Source organism: Fringilla coelebs, assembly GCF_963513975.1.
Source record: "Fringilla coelebs genome assembly, chromosome: 21".
NCBI lineage: Eukaryota > Metazoa > Chordata > Aves > Passeriformes > Fringillidae > Fringilla > Fringilla coelebs.
The window spans coordinates 1,501,145-1,516,659 of NC_140047.1; the positions used below are offsets into that span (position 1 = coordinate 1,501,145).

The following is a 15,515-nucleotide window of genomic DNA, read 5'->3' on the forward strand; positions in this document are numbered from 1 at the left end:
CCAGGGCCCGCGTGGGATCCCAGGGCCTCCCCAGCACCTGACGCTCCCGCAGTAACACGCACAGGCTACACAGACACGGCGGGGACACGGTCCTGGTGCAGCACAGTCCCAGGCGCTGGGTATGGCCGCTGCGGGACCCTCCGTGCTGAGGGGACCCTGGGGCAGGCCCGAGGGGCTCGGGGTTGCGGCAGCCCCGGTGGGCAGGGGTTGGGGGGGTGCGGAGCGCCCCCGCTCTGGCCAAGCACCGCTCACCCGACAGGGCTCTGAAGGGGCTCCCCAGGCTCTGGGCTCCAGGGTAAACCTCGGAACTTCGGGCTGCGCTCCCGTCACCGCCCGGTCCACCCAGCACTGCCGGCTGCCCGCAGCCCCCTCCCCTTGGTGTAATAGCCGAGGGGGTTCTGACAGGAAGCACGTATCTACAGAGGGAGTGCCCCCCGCCCTGCGTTCACATGATGTCGTCCAGGAGGTTGGGGCTGGCCACCCAGTCGAGGGTGCGAGGCTCGGAGGCCGCCATAATCATGCACATGAACTGTTTGCCCGTCCTCTTGTCGATGGGGTAGATGGTGGTGGGGGTGAAGCGCTTGTTGCTCTCCACGAAGTCGCAGAGCTGCTCGTAGACAGCGGGGAATTCGTGCCGCAGGAAGACGCCGCGAATGCGCAGCTCCCGCTGGATGTTGATGAAGCAGACTTCCCGGGCCTTCCGGCCCTCCTCCCCCTCCTTGTCGATGTCCGCCGTACCGGGCGGTGGTGTCAGGATCAATGTTTCCATGTCCCGCTCCTTCTTCAAGATCTTCTTCTCAGGGCTGGAGGAGGCTAAGGCCACCTTGGCATATTTCCTGACCGTCGGCACCTGCATCTTCGGTGACGGCCTCTCTGGCACTTTCTGAGTTACGGCCACGGTTACATTCAGCAGGAAACATTCGTTTGGGTCGTACTGGTTGCCTGTCTCCCGCAGCTCCTGGGCATACTCCCCCAGGTTGTCCGAGTAGCTGTCCAGCTCCCGCAGGGACAGGTACGTGGGGGACATCAGCAGGCTCTCCAGCCCAAACTGGAGAAAGTTCTCGGCGGAGCCCGCATTGGGGAAGCCCAGGAAGAGAACGCCACGGCCGCGGGAGAGGTATCCCACCTTGGCGATGCGTGAGAAAGCCTTGTGCACCTCGGTGTTCTCACGGCAGAACTGCAGGACGTGGCGGCAGACGCTGCCCACCCGCCCGTAGACGCAGCTGGCCTTGTGCGTGTCCCAGTCCTCGCGCCGGCAGTGCCGGGAGCAGTAGTAGGTGTAGCAGCTGTGGCAAGATTTGAAGTAGAGGCAGGCGTTGAACATGGTCTCCGTGCGCCGGCACTTGGCATTGGAGCACATCATCATGTCGTCCTCCTCAGCGCTCAGGTCAGGCGAGCAGTTCTCTGGTGACTTTTCGAAGGGGCCGGTGGCTGGTGGGCGGTGCGGAGTGCCAGCATGGGAGCTGGGACCCGGCTGCTCCTTTGTGGGTCGGGGTCCCTCGGGCACGGTGTGAGGGACCCGCCTGCCCTCGCCCCGCCGGGGGGGGCCCGAGGCGCTGCTGCTCAGGAGCTGCTTGAGCTGCTCCGCGAGGCTGTCCCTGTCCCGGGAGCGGTGGCCCGGTGCCGGCTTGTAGTCAATGACAAGGTCGGTGATGAGTTCGTCCAGCTGCTCCAGGCTGCGCTGGCGCCCCGAGCCACCGTCCCTGGGGCTGGGCTGTGGGGCGCAGGGCACAGCGTAGGGCCTGCACTCCCGGCCCGCGTCCAGCATGTCCCAGCTGGCCGAGCGCCTCTCGTTCCGGCCCAGCCCCTCGGCGCGGATGTCGTTGTCGGTGATGGTGATCTCCGGCGTGACGTACCAGGAGCGGCCTGGGGGCCCACGGCTGCCGTCGGCGTGCACCCGCTCGAGGATGGAGCTCTCGGAGAGGGACAGGGCCGCGTAGCGCTTGGGTGAGCTCGACAGGTTGATCACCACAGGCTGCCGGCGCTCCTCGGGGGATAAGGCACGGTGCTCTTCATGGGCGAGCAGGTTCTCGTAGCTGCGCCCACGCAGCAGGGCCTCCTCCCTGCGCGCTGCTGGCGCCAGGATGTTGTCCCAGGATTTGGAGTAGTGCTGGGTCTCCCGGCCCAGCCGCGGCGGAGTCACGCCGTAGCTGGCATGCCAGGAGGAGAACATGGCCTCACGCCCGGCCGGCTGTGGGGTGAAGCGGGACAGTTGCAGGCTCTGGTAGGGCAGCGTGGCCCGCTCGGGGCAGTACCAGTCCCCGAAGTGCAGGGGCTGCGAGCTGCGCGGCGGGGGGCACGTGCGCGACAGCACCTCCCGCTCCCGGTACTTCCCGTAGTCCTCGGCGTAGAGCAGCCGCGGGGAGGAGCCGAGGGCTGGGTATGTCCGAGCATCCTCGGCGTAGAGGGTTTTGACAGGGGTTCCACGCGGGGCGTAGTAGCGGGGCTCATCCCCATAGAAGGTGCGGGCAGGTGCCTCCTGCACCGGGTAACCCCGCGCCTCCTCCACGTACAACGTCCGGGGCGGCATCGTGTGAGCAGCAGCCTTGGCCGGGTCCTCTGTGTAGAAGGGCTGGGGCACGGCGTGGCGGCTGGGGTAGGGGTAGCTGGCATAGCCAGAGCTGCGGAGGGGCATGGCAGGGCTGGGGCACCGCGCTGACTCCTCTGCGTAGAAGAACTTGGCCGGGACGCCGGCGGCCGAAAAGGTCATGCAGCCCCTGTCGGGGTACTCCCTGAATTCCCGTGAGGCTGGCACGGGCACTGTCTGGTACGCCAGCGCTCGGGGGTCTGCCTCGTAGTACTCACCGGGGTGGGGCAGCAGCGGCGGGTCCCCGCTATAGGAGTCGCTGGGGGTGGGCGTGCGGGACGCGGACGCCTGCCGGCTCCCTGGCACGGTCAGGCTGCGGGCGGCCCCAGGGGTGCGGGGCCAGCGCGGCGGCTCCGGACGGTTCGGGGCTGCCCGCAGGCTCCGTGCCGTGTGCACCAGCACTGCCTCGTCCGGCTTGATGTCCACACGGCACTTGACGTGGGGGCTGGCGCCCACCTTCCCCCCCGGCCCCTCCTCGTAGCAATTGCTGCCCAGGCAGAGCGGGGAGATGCGGCTCACGCTGCTCCGCTGCGGCTGCAGCTTGATGGGGTGAACCTCGTTGGCCAGCGCCCGCAGCGGCATCGGGCCCTCGCGGCGCGGCGAGGGATCAGTGCGGGAGGGCTCCCGTGCCACCCGCAGCACCTCCCGCCCACGCCGGGCGGGCGGCGGTGATGCCGCCACGGTGATGGGCACCGGGGTCAGGGTGGACTTCACCCGCGGGGCGCTCTTGGAGCGAGCTCGGCGCTTCGGTTCGCTCCGCGGCGCGGGGGCTCTGCCGCTGTAAGGGTCTGGCTTCGGTGGCGCCTGCCTGCCCGGCGGCCCCGGCGTGGGCTCAGGCATGCCGGGGCGCGGACAGGCGCGCTCCATGGCCGAGGGGGTGCCCAGCTCTTCCAACGACTCGATGAAGTCGAAACTCCTGCAGTGGCGCTTGTTGAAGGGCTGCGGCTCGCGGGACAGGGAGGAGGACATGGAGGCGTCACATTGTGCTAGGGGGGAGGACATGGAGGCGTCACATTGTGCTAGGGGCTGACAGACAACGGAATCCCCAGGGGCTGCTGTCGCCACCTTGATGTCTTGGTACACCGTGGACACCAGAATGTCAGGTGGGTCTGTTCGTGTCATCTTAAAAGCGACTCTTCTGCTGCCAGTTCCCTGTCACACGGCCTCAGAGGACGGTAGCCCACCCTGCAAGAGAACACATGAGGTGCCTCAATCCTGGAGTGACCTCGTATCAATCTCCACAGCTCCTGTCTCAGAGCTGGGGGCTGGCCATCTCTTCAGAAAGGAAGGTTTGGGGGCATCCCAGCCTCTACTGCTGCTGTTGATAGTCAATCAACTGGAGGAAGAAACTGCAAAAAGTCTCCAGATCCTGGGTGCAAATCACGGAGCGGCTTGCAGGACACTGATGGGGTCAGCCAGGGAACTGCATACCAGCTCAGCACAGCAAGAGGAAGACACAGAGTACTGTGCCCTCTTCCTGGCCCATAGGGCACAGGGACTGTCTTGCAGAATCACAGAATTGGCAGTTCTGAGCAGGGCTGTGAGCGTTCAACACCAGGGTTTTCCATGGGGAGTGTGTGCTCAGCCTTGGTGAGAGCACCGCAGTGGGGAGGGATCTCCTGGGACTGTGTGTAGCCACGTCCCAGCACCAGCACTGCAGGGGGAACCAGGGCACCATGAGCACCCACCATGGTGGCTGGGAAACCCCCACGGTCTGGGGCTCTGTAGGAGGCAGGAGCTACAACCCCTCCCTGTGGTGGCTGCACCCACTGTGGCCCACAAACACCCGTGTGGGGTGGTCACAGTGCTGGCTACACAGAGTTGCACACTCTCTGGGTCTTTCAGATGAGGGGTGGCTCCAAGGGGTGGCAGAGGGGTGTTGTGGTGGCTGCCCCAACCCACATGTCAGCAGTGATTCCTGCATCACCTCCCTTTTCCAGAGGAGCTCTGCTGGCTCAGTACCCTCTGGCTTTGTTGTCTTCTGTGACCCATGGCTGGGACATGTCCCCTGGCCTGGAAAGTGAGTCTGATGGTGGCTTCAGCTGCTGTGGGACATGGGGTCTGACACCCACTGCATGCCAGCACCAAGCACCCGAGTTCTCTGGGACAATGCTGTTGGGTGGCCAGGGTAGGCAGAGTCCCCAGTCACAGTGTGACACAGCTGTGTGACAATGAGGTCATCAGCACAAGGTTGCCACAGTGCATAGTGGGGACAGAGGAAGGGGTCTGCTCACAGGACTAAGTGGGTTGTAGCACTGACCTTCCCTACCAGCCCTTTGAGAGCTGCCATGGGTTGTCACCAGCACAGGGAGATGTGCACCTTCTTTGCCCACAACAGGGACCTGCCCAGCTGTCACCTCACCACATCCTCTGAGCACTGGGTGTTGTGGCCACCAAGGGCCTGGGTGCACTGGTTGATGCTGGCTGCTCTGTGTTGCACTAAAGATGGGTGGACACTTGGCTTTAAAGAGCAGCAGAGGACCACAGGGAGGATGTTTCTTGGAGAAAAAGAATTTACTTTATTTAGCAAGAAGCATCGACTATGCAGAGATGGGAAGGGGACTCGGGTTCCTCCTCATTACCTGCTCCAAAGCTGGGGGGGTGCAGATGCCGGAGCTGAGGTGACTCCAGTGGCCTTAGGGTGTCTGTCCATGTGATGGGCTGGGGAGAGCAAGATGCCATGAGAAAGGAGATGGGGGTCCCAGTGCCCCCCTGCAGAGCTGGGAGGGCAGGTTTGCCCCCAAAAAGATGGCCCAGTATTTGCTCTGCTGTGTTACAGTATGTGGGAGCTGGGCTGGATCCGGCAAGGCAGCACCCCATGCCACAGTGATGGTGACAGTGGCATTGGGAAGCCCATTCCCGTGGTGTCGGGATGGCTGGTAGGCAGGGAACTGTAGCCCAGGGTCCTACCTGGTCCAGCAGCAGCAGTGAGGGGGTGGGTGGGCTGAGGTGGCCGAGGGGCCTGTGGTGGCTCCATCCCAGCGCTGCAAAACAAACAAGGCACATGAGGCTCCTTGGGCACCCCCAGTGTGGTGGAGGTGTGGCTGCCGAGGCCATGGGTGCCTTGTGAGCACATGGAGCCCCCTCAAGAGACCCGTGCAGCCCCAGCCCTGCTGAACCAAAAAGAACTGTCACCCAAAAAACTGTCACCCAGCGAGGCCACTGTGTGCATCCCTGCGCACGGGGGATGTGGGCGCTGCATCCCACGGGCACCAATGTCTTCCACCCACCCAGCGGCACCCACTGCTGGTGGAGCTGTGGGGTTGCCATGGTTTCTCCAAATTATTCCTCCTCTGCGAGGACAGCGTGGGTAAGGACAGCGTGGGTGCAGGGGGAGGCGTGCTCAGGGAGCTGGGGCTCTGTGGCACTGCGGGGAGAGCAGGGCCCTCCTGCAGCTGCAGGAACCCTCTGCCTATTGAGGGGGGCAGAGCAGGGATGGCCCCACGGTGCCGCCAGTGCCATTATGCTCACATGCCCACCGGCCTCTGACACCAACTCTGCAGGGAGAGGGTTTTGCATCCCCTCTGCTCTCCAACCCCCGGCTGGAGAGCATCCGGTTGGTTGAATGCCCCCTTCGCCCCCAGCACTGCCAGTGCCGGCAGGCACCAACCACCCTGCCCAGGATGCCCACACGGTGTCACCCTGTGGATGTGACACCTGCCGACAGCGCTTGCAGAGCGGCCGGTGCCCAGGAGTGGACAGGAGCCGCCCCCCGTGGGGTCCTGCCCTTGCTCCCGGCATGGGCCCACGCGCTGCTCCCTCCACGCTGCCCGTGAGCACCGGGTTCCGGCAGCACAGGGGGCTGGGCCGGGGGCGACCCCGCTGCCAGAGGGGCCCACGGAGGATGCCTCGACCTGGGTCACTACCTGCATGTGCCCCGTGAGGGCTGCGGGGGGAGGAGTGCGGACCCCCCACCACCACACCCCGCACTGCCCGCGCACTGCAGTACCCTGCCTGCCCCACAACCACAGCGGGCACTGCCTGCACACTGCCCACACTCCCAGGGCACTGCCCACACACTGCCTGCGCTTTGCCCCAAGCTGCCCATACACACGGCCCTGCCAGTGCACGGCCTGCCCGTGCTGCCCTCAGCACTGCCCACTCGCTGCCTGTCTCTGCACATGGCAAGGGCGGCTGCCCGCCCATCCTGCACTTGGTGCCTCGCCAGGGCATTGCCCTGCACTCCCTGCCCGCACACTGCCCACCCTTGCCCGCACACTGCCTGGGCATTGCTGCCCATCCTGCCTGCTCGCTGCCCACGCACATCCTGCTGAGCACGCAGGAGTGCTGCAGTGGGTACGGTGCCTGCACGCTGCCTGCACATGCAGAGTGCTGAGGACGCTGCACTGCCCCCCCCCCCCCCCGCCAGCACACACTGCGCTGCACCGGGCCCACTGCACGCGTGACCCCGTGGGCACAGCCAGCAGCATCGGCATGGCCCCAGCACCGCCCAGCATGGCCCCGGCGCTGCCCCAGCATGTCCCCAGCAGTGCCCCAAGTGCTACCCTGAGCGCACCAGCGGCCCCTGCATCGGGCCAGGCGGCCAAGGACGGTGTCCTGCTGCAAACACTGCTCGAGCAGATGATGCTGGAGGTCCCAGCAGCAGCTGCCATGGGGGCAGTGTCTGTGCCCATGTGTGCCCGCTGTGCACAGCCAGCCCTGCCGCGCACGGGCCTGTGCCCCGTGTGTGTGTCAGCGGGACACTGATGGCCGCCGCTGCCTGGGCACTTCCCGCACCGGGAGCTGGCAGCCGACGCGGTCTGTGGTGAGGGAGCCCACTGCCCGTCCCGCCGCTGCTCCGTATCCGTGGCAAATAGACGCTCCCCCCCCCGCCCCGTGCCACCCCCAGGATACGCACATGGTGCCCTGTGCCCCTGAGGCGGTTGCTCGCCCTACACATCAGAGAGCCCCTCCACTCTGTGCTCCCCAGCCCCGTGAATGAGCCTCTCTGCCCCTGGCACTGCCACATCGCCCCCTGTCCCAAGCCCACCAGGCACGGATGGCTGCCGAACCCGAAGCCAGCATGTGCCCCGGAGGAGTCATCCTGCCGGGGGAGCAGCACCCCAGGGTGCAGGGGACGGCCTGACCCGTGGCCCCTATAGTCCCTCAGCGTGGGGGGCACCCGCAAACGAGTAAGGCCGGGGGACAGGGGAACCAGGAGCAAGCCGGGAGGGCGAGTTGTGGGGCCGGCACTGGGGGGACAGTGCATGGGTTGGCCCTCGGGGGGGGGCGGGTCTGTCCCAGGCGCTGCCGCAGACGCCGGGGCGGTGGCCCCGGCTACCCCCACCCCGCTGCGTACCGGCACCGGGAGGCACCGGGCCCGCTGGGCCGCGCAGGGCGCTGAGCTGGGCACCGGGGGGAGGGGTGAAATGGCTCGGCTCGAGTGCTGCGGTGGGATGGGACGGAGATGAGGATGGGGTTGGGAGATGAGGATGGGTATAGGGATGGGATGGGGGTAGGGCACACGGGAGTATGGAGAACCCCGAAATACCGGTGCGGTGGGGTGGGATGACTCGGCTCGGGAGGAGCACGGGATGGGGATGGCCTCGGTGAGACTGGAGGAATAGAGAGAGCACAGATAGACGGGGATGTGGGGCACGGGATGATGGTGTGGGGAGCCTGGGGGTTGGAATGCCCCGGGAGGATCTTCGGGGAATAGATGGGGATGTGGAACACGGTAGGGGGCAAAGGGGGAAAGATGAGATATGATGCGGTGCGAGGCGATGGTCGAGGGGAGACCCGCGGGGGGGGGTCCCGGGGGTACAGCAACCCCCAGCCCCCTGCATGGGACCGACCCCCTTACCTGCTCCGCGCCAGCCGTTCTGGCGGCTCCCGCCGCATCCCCCAGCCGCCGCCGCTGCCGCCGCGCTAGGCTGGGGTTGCCGCCGCCCTGAGGACCATGGCCCGGCTCCGCCCGATCCGGCACGGCACAGCACGGCTCGGCCCAACGCTCTGCAGCCGCTTGTTTTCCCATTAATACGGCAGGCGGAGTTACCGGCGGGGCCGGCACCGGGACAGGAGCCTCCCCCGGCACCGCCCCCAGGCCGGTCCTCATCCTCATCATCCCCATCCCCATCCATCTCCACTCCCCCGCCCGGCTCCGCTCGGCTCCGGTTCCCGACCCCCTCCCCCCTCGCAGCACCCCCTCTTCCCCCGGGACCTCCGGGCAGGGTCTGGGGGTCCCCGGTGCCATCCCCTCAGGTTTCCGCGCTCCATGGGTGTGAGTGTCCGCGGGACCCCCGGTGCCCGCGGGGGCACCCGGGCTCAGCCTCACACCCTGTACAGAGACGTCACGGCCCCCGCAGGCAACGGCAGCTGCCCAGTGTCGGCAGCCCCCGGGCCTGTCCTGCCTGACCTTGCCCCATCACCGCGGCCCTGCGCGGCCGGGGCCGACTGGGCAGTGAAATCCCCTGCTAAGCTTCTCCGTGTAATGGCCTTGTTTTCCCAGAGTCTCCGGGGCTGTCACTGCCTGTGGTAGCTGGAGCCCACAGGGATGCTCAGTGATGGAGATGGATGAAGGAGGCACAGATCAGCTCCCAGCCCACTCAGGCCCCAGCATCTGGAGATGCACAGCACGGCCCCTGAGTCACAGCTGTGCCCCAGTTTCCCCCCATCCCCTCCTTGAGCTGCCCTCCCCTGCCCACAGCTCCGGGGGCAGCCCCAGCACCTGTGGGTGCCCTGGCAAGGGGCCATGCCCATGGCCCTGGGACCCACCAGTACCTGCCATGGCTCCAAGCCCTGATCCAAGGCTGCTGTTCTCCGTGTGTTTCTCCATGGCAGGTGCACCCCGGGATTTGCTTAATTCAAAATCCCTGTAGCCAAGACCCTTTCCTTCTTCCACGGCAGCTCCAGGAAGACTGTCTCTGGTACCTGCGCCAGGCAGAGCAGTGCTGGCGGGCCTGTGGCGGGCTGGCGCTGCTGTGATTTCTGCAGGAGTGCCCTTGGGAGTAGAGGGCATTGCCGAGCCCACTGGCACCAGCGGTGTGTGCCCTGGGGGCCGGGCTGAGCGCCAGGAACTCATTGCACTGACGAGTGGCACAGGAACTGGAGGAGGAGCTGGGAGCAGGGTGAGCCGGTCGCTGCTGCACGCACGGGGCAAGGGACTCCCGCACCATGTTCAGATGGGCCCCATCACCCCCGCCCCCCACGCACTCCCCGGCACTTCAGTGTTCCTCTCTGCAGGACACGGGGCTCGGGCTGCTGGTCGAGCCGCTCCCGCTGCCCCCGGCTTCCTGTCCCCGCGGTCCCCGCCGTGCTGCTCCATCTGCTCCTGCCTGCTGCCAACCCGGCGCCAGCCAGCCCCGAGCAGGCTTCACATCGCCCGTGGGTGCAATCACTCGAACGATGGCAGAGCCCGTCCCTGCGGAATGCCGAGTCCGCGCATGAAGGAGTATGCTGCCCTTAGGGCATCCCCTACAGTGCCACCCTCTGTCCGTGCGGCTGTGGCCCTGGCTGACACCTGCATGGATTGAGGTCACCTGTCCGGAGCTCTGGGCTTTGGGGTTGTCACAGATCCGAAATCAGGGAACAAACGGGTTGGACCATGTCCCCCAAGTCCCATGGCAGGGGACAGTGGGACCATCTGCTCCCCGTGTGAGGCTGCTATTCCAGGCTGGAAGGTGCTTAGGGATCCAACTGCACCGCGGGCAGGTCTCCACGCACCGGAGATGACAGCGCCATGTCATGTGCTCAGGGCAGTGGGGCTCTGGACACTGCCTTCCCCTCCTGCTCCTCCTTCTCCTGCTCCTTCTGCTCCTCCTCCTCCTGCTCTAGCCAGTGGCAGCCTGTGGCAGAGCAGAAGATCCCCCTGAGGGCTGCGGTTGTGCTGGCTGCTCAGGGCTGTCACCCGCCCTGAGCACGGGGCCGTGCTCCTGCTTTGGGCTGTGACACCCTGGGTTCCCAGTCTGTGGCACTCAGGCAGGGGAGGCCACCCCAGGAACTGAGAGAAGGTGGATGGCAGGGCTGGAGGGCTGCCCCTGGCCTTGTGAAACACCCACAGGGGTGGCAGCCCCTCAGATGGAGGGGACCCCCTTGGCACAGCCATGTGGGCAGCAGGACTCAGCGGGTTGGGATGGAACTGTCCCCTACCCCTGTGTGAAGCACAGAGGTGTTGGGCCCCTGCCATGGCTCTGCGGGTCCAGGCTTGTCCCTGGCCGAGCTGCCTGGGGCCCTGTTGTGCCATGGGAACACGTGAGTAGCCAGAGGGATCCCACAGGCCTGGGTCCTGCAATCCTACAAGGAAAAGGCCAGCCTGGTGCCTGTCCCTAGGCAGGGGCAGCTCCTGTCCCTGTGTCTGGGCTGCCCCACTGTGGCTTGCTGTCAAGGCCAGTAGCAGCCAAGCTGGGCCAGTGTGGGGGCAAATCCCCCTTTCTGTGGGGCCTTTGCCTCCTCAGTGCTGAGTCCTCCCCCAGACCCCATGGGGAGCTGAGCCACAATATTCACTATGTCCCTGTGATTCAGTTTCCCCACCTGCCTTTGACAGTGTGGACCTGGCCAAAGTGTCTGCAGGTGACAGACTTAGTTTTGCTGGGCAAGGGGAAACTGAGGCCAGAGGAACAACATGCCCAAAGGTCACCCTGGAGGTCTGTTGTGACTCTGGACACTTGGTGAGACCCAAAGCAGGGCAGATCTCATCCAGGGAGGGACATCTGGGGTCACACCTGCCCTACACAGCTGCAAAGCTTGGGGTGGGGGGGGGTGTTGGGGCCTCACAGCCCTCCCCAAACACCAGTTTATTGAGGCCATGCTGAGAGCTCGCTGTGAGATTTGACATTCACCTGGCACAGGAGATCCCCTGATCCAGCCCCGTTGTGTCCCTTGGTGCAGCTCAGAGCAAGAAGGGACCACCCAGCACAGGAGCCCCCCACACCTGCGCTGGGGATGCTGACCCTGGTGGGGCCAGGCATGGAGGCAGGCGCCACTCCCCAAACCTGCTGGGCTTGGGGGGTCCCCTGAGCCGGCCCTCAGGTCACACCAGGACCTGTGGAGGCACAGCAATGAGGTCAGGGACAGGGAGACTGGTGGGGATGACAGGGACATAAGTAGGGGAGCACAGCTCTGACTGGGCCAGCACAGAGCGGTTTTGAAGCATTAGAAAGACCTTCCTGGGCATTTGTAAAGCACTGCCAGGAGGGCCAGAGGTTCACCAGGAGGCAAGTTTGGGTAGGAGCAGGTGGGCAGTGAGGGGAGGCCTCCAGAATAAGGGTTTTCTCCAGGATACCTGTGGCAGCAGCAGCTGCCCCAGCAGGCATGGAGGCCTACCCGACACTAAGGCCAGCCATGGCACCAACTGTCCCTGGGCAAGCTGACCTGTCACCTCTGTGTGACAGCTGTGGAGGGACAGAGGGTCAGACCCCAGCCAGGGGGCTGAGAGAACAGAGGGCAGGAGAGCCCTTCTGCTCTGGAGCCAGGCTGGGAGAGCTGGGATTGTTCAGCCTGGAGAAGGCTTTGGGGAGACTTCAGAGCTCCTGCCAGTGCCTAGAGGGGTTCCAGGAGAGCTGGAGAGGGACTGGGGACAAGGGATGGAAGGACAGGACACAGGGAATGGCTTCCACTGCCAGAGGGCAGGGCTGGATGGGATATTGGGGATTAGGAATTGTTCCCCAGGGGAATGGTGAGGCCCTGGCACAGGGTGCCCAGAGCAGCTGTGGCTGCCCCTGGATCCTTGGAAGGTTCCAAGGCCAGGTTGGACAGGGCTTGGAGCAGCCGGGGACAGTGGAAGGTGTCCCTGCCCATGGCACAGGGGTGGAATGGGATGGGCTTTAAGGTCCTTTCCAAAACCAGCTTGTTATTCCATGACCTGACCACAAGGCCCAGTGGAGGTCAGTGGAGCCCATCCCACTTGGAGCATCAAGACTGCCATCAGAAATTCTGCCCATTGGTTGGGACACTGCCCAAAGGAAATCCTCTGTGTTAGCTGTCCTAAAATCTTGGGCATTCTTAAGTCAGTAACAATTCTATTTGACATCACAAACCTGTTTTCAAGTGTTGGTGGAGCTTTAAGTGGTTTACCTGTTTTATAAAATAAATCTCATTTAAATATGCTGTTTGTTTAAATTTTGACAAACAATATATTCAAATATATACCTGCAAGCCCTCTGGCAGCCCCAGTTTGGCTGTGGGACAGGGGCACTGGTGCGGTGATTCCAGGGGAAGCCAACATGGAACACTCTGAGAAAGCAAAAGGAGGAGATTCCTCAGAGAAACTCCAAAATCAGTTGGGGAAAAACATCTGGAAGGACATTAAGCACAAAACCCCAATTTCCACGTCTGCCCCGTGTGGGGTGCGTTACTGAGGAACGGCGAGAGGGCGCATCCTCCCTGCCGCCACATCCAGCCCGCCCAGGCCCGCTGCGCTCTGGGATCTGCCCAGCGGGACGTGGCCGGCAGCCAACATGTCCCCAAAATGCCCAGCCTGGGGCACCGGGGGCCAAGCTGTCCCCCCAGAGGTGCCCTTGGCAGCCTAAGGGACAGGGCGGGCTGCTCCTGCCCGCGGGTGCCCGGGGCTGTCGGGGGGGCTGGGACTGTCAGACCCCGCCGGCAGCTCGGGACTCTGTCCTGACACGGCTGGGGACGCGGTCCCAAGCTGCCTGCGCTGGGGAAGGGCCGGGCGGCCCCGGCAGAGCGGAGCGACGGAGAGGCTGCTCGGCTCATCGGGGCACGCGATGGGAAGCGACAGCGCGGCGCTGGCACCACCGGCCTGTCCCCGGGGCCACCCGAGAGACGGAGCCGGTGTCAGGGCGATTGCACCCGCGGGGTGATGACTGCGCCGGGAACGGGCTGGGCCGCGCCTCGAGTCGAGCGTGAGCCTCCGGTGAGGCAGCTCCTGGCTCTCGCTCGGCTTCCCGAATGCAGCCCGGAAGGGGTCAGGGTGCCACCCGCAGCACCGGGAGGCGATGCCGGCTCCGCGCCGTGCTCCTGGTAGGACGCGATTCCATGGGAAGAGGCTGCAGCTGGGGCTGGCCGGGCTTGTGGGCAGGAGGTGGGCGCTGGGTCCCCACCGTGGGCTACAGCCACCCAGGCAGTGGCGAGGGCTCCAGCACTGGGTGAACGGTGCGGGGCACCCCAAAATGCGGATGGGGGGCTGTGGCACCCAGCTGTGCCCACCCTGTGGGCAGTGACACCCCTGTGGGAAATGGGGGTGACAGGCACCCAGTGCCTCGCCATACTGCCATACGTGATACGGTGACTCCGGGAACTGTTGGGGCTGTTCCGCTCCATCCTGCTGCTCAATTCACGGCGGGGATGAATATTTGATCATTTGATACCTTCCCATTTTCTCGGGCTCTCTGTTCCCCATCCTCCCTGTGTTGGCAGCCACAGCGGGGGGCACAGGGCGCAGAGCACCCACTGCAGGACTAGCCTCGGGGGAGCAGAAGGGGTCTGGCAGCTGTCCCAGCCCTGCTCCTGGGGAAGGGCTGAGAAGGGAGCAGCACAGGCAGGGTTGGGGGCAGAGAGGGCAGGGCAGTCCTGTGGGCATGGGCCTCTGCCCCCACCGCAGGCAGCACCACTGCAAGCTGCCTCGAAATCCTCTGTTTCCACGGTAACGTGGGGATCCCACAGCTGGGAGAGGCGGAGCTGGAATAGGATGAGATGCTGCTGGCACCCTGCACCTCCTGTCTGCGGGTGATGCTCTCCTTTTCCCAAGCTGGCTGGCATCAGCGTGATGCTTGGCTGGGGACAGGAGGGTCTCTCCTCTTCAGCTTCTCTCCTCTCCCTCTCATCCCCTCCCTGCCTCCAGCTCTGAACCAAGGGAGAAACCAGGCCCTGCTGCCCTCTTGGGGGCTGGGGAGGAAGCTGGACCTTGCCCTGCAGGCTCCTGGGCTTTGGTGGCACTCAAGGGCGCCTTTTGAGCAGCTACTGAGAAGTCCCTGCCTGCACAGAGAGCTGTAACCCCACATTCCTGTTGGGGTTCATTGGGAAGGACCAGGTAGTCCCCAAAGTCTCACAGGAAAGCAGTCTAGAGGTCAGGCTCAGGGCATCCAGCTGCTGACCCACAGCAGGGCCACAGGCAAACCCTGTTTCAGATCCCCTTGTCCCCCACAGAGGGATCTCAGTGTTGCCCTGACACCGGTGCACTGGGCAGGGTGCTGAGCCTCCCTCCAGCTCCCCTCAGTGATGCCACACAGCAGCCTGGTGACTCGGGACCTCCCACAGCTGCAGGGGTGCCCAGACGCTGCTAACAGCCCCAGCAGGCAGGAACCTCACACGTGCCACGGAGCCGCTGCCCACCAAAGCCATGGGGAGGGCTGTTTCTCCTGCCGGCTCCAGGGAAAAGCCTGCTCTTTCCCCAGCTGGCTGACTCCCTCCCGCAGCCAGGCTGCAGACACCAGCTTGGGCTGCAGCCGTGGCTGCCGCACAGGCCAAGCCTCAGGCTCTGGGAGTGCTCTCCGTGCCATCCTGGAGCACAGAGAGGTGGGACTGACATCCCGCTGGTGTCCCCTGCCACCAGGAGGCACAGCACCCCTGTCCGCCTCCCATCCCCCCTCTGTGGCGATGGGGAGCTGCACCACTGCCTCCCCTCCTAGCTCTTGCCCTAAGGCAGAGCCTGCCAACGCCCTGGGGGCACCTAGGAGTACAAGGGGTTCCCGGAGCGGCTGCACCATGGCAGTATCTCCATGCAGCTCCAAGCACAGCACACGTGCAGGCACACAGCCCGACTTTAACCTGCAACGGAGCCCTGCTTCCCACAGGCTGCCCGAGTCCCCAAGTTTAGTTGACCTCACCCCACCTCCCCCCACCGGGGTCTGCCTGAGGCCCCGGGATTGCTCACTGATGGTACCAGAGGATAATTTCCTCTGCTCAGCAACCACCCTGCCACGGGGTTGGGAGAGGAAGCCTGGATACTCACTGTGGAGCACCTTTGGGCCAGGAATACTTCAGACATGCCTCAGATGCTGGAGGCAAAACCACCAGTTAAAAAGGCTCA

The 15,515-nt window shown here is 64.9% G+C and overlaps 1 protein-coding gene across 2 annotated transcripts; it reads right to left on the reverse strand.

Annotated features, from left to right (window-relative positions):
• Positions 1–47: 47 nt before the first annotated feature.
• On the reverse strand, positions 48–9,488 carry AJM1 (apical junction component 1 homolog). 2 transcript variants are annotated; one of them, XM_084219677.1, is made up of 3 exons: positions 9,308–9,488; positions 5,498–5,571; positions 48–3,772 (listed from the first exon to the last, which is right to left on the reverse strand). In XM_084219677.1, the coding sequence occupies exon 3, from the start codon at positions 3,707–3,709 to the stop codon at positions 446–448; it is 3,264 nt and encodes a 1,087-aa protein (XP_084075803.1). In that variant the 5' UTR covers positions 3,710–3,772; positions 5,498–5,571; positions 9,308–9,488; the 3' UTR covers positions 48–445. The 2 variants fall into 2 exon arrangements, with proteins under 2 accessions (XP_084075803.1, XP_084075804.1); XM_084219678.1 differs by lacking the exon at positions 9,308–9,488 and adding an exon at positions 8,391–8,609.
• Between the last annotated feature and the right edge of the window lie 6,027 nt (positions 9,489–15,515).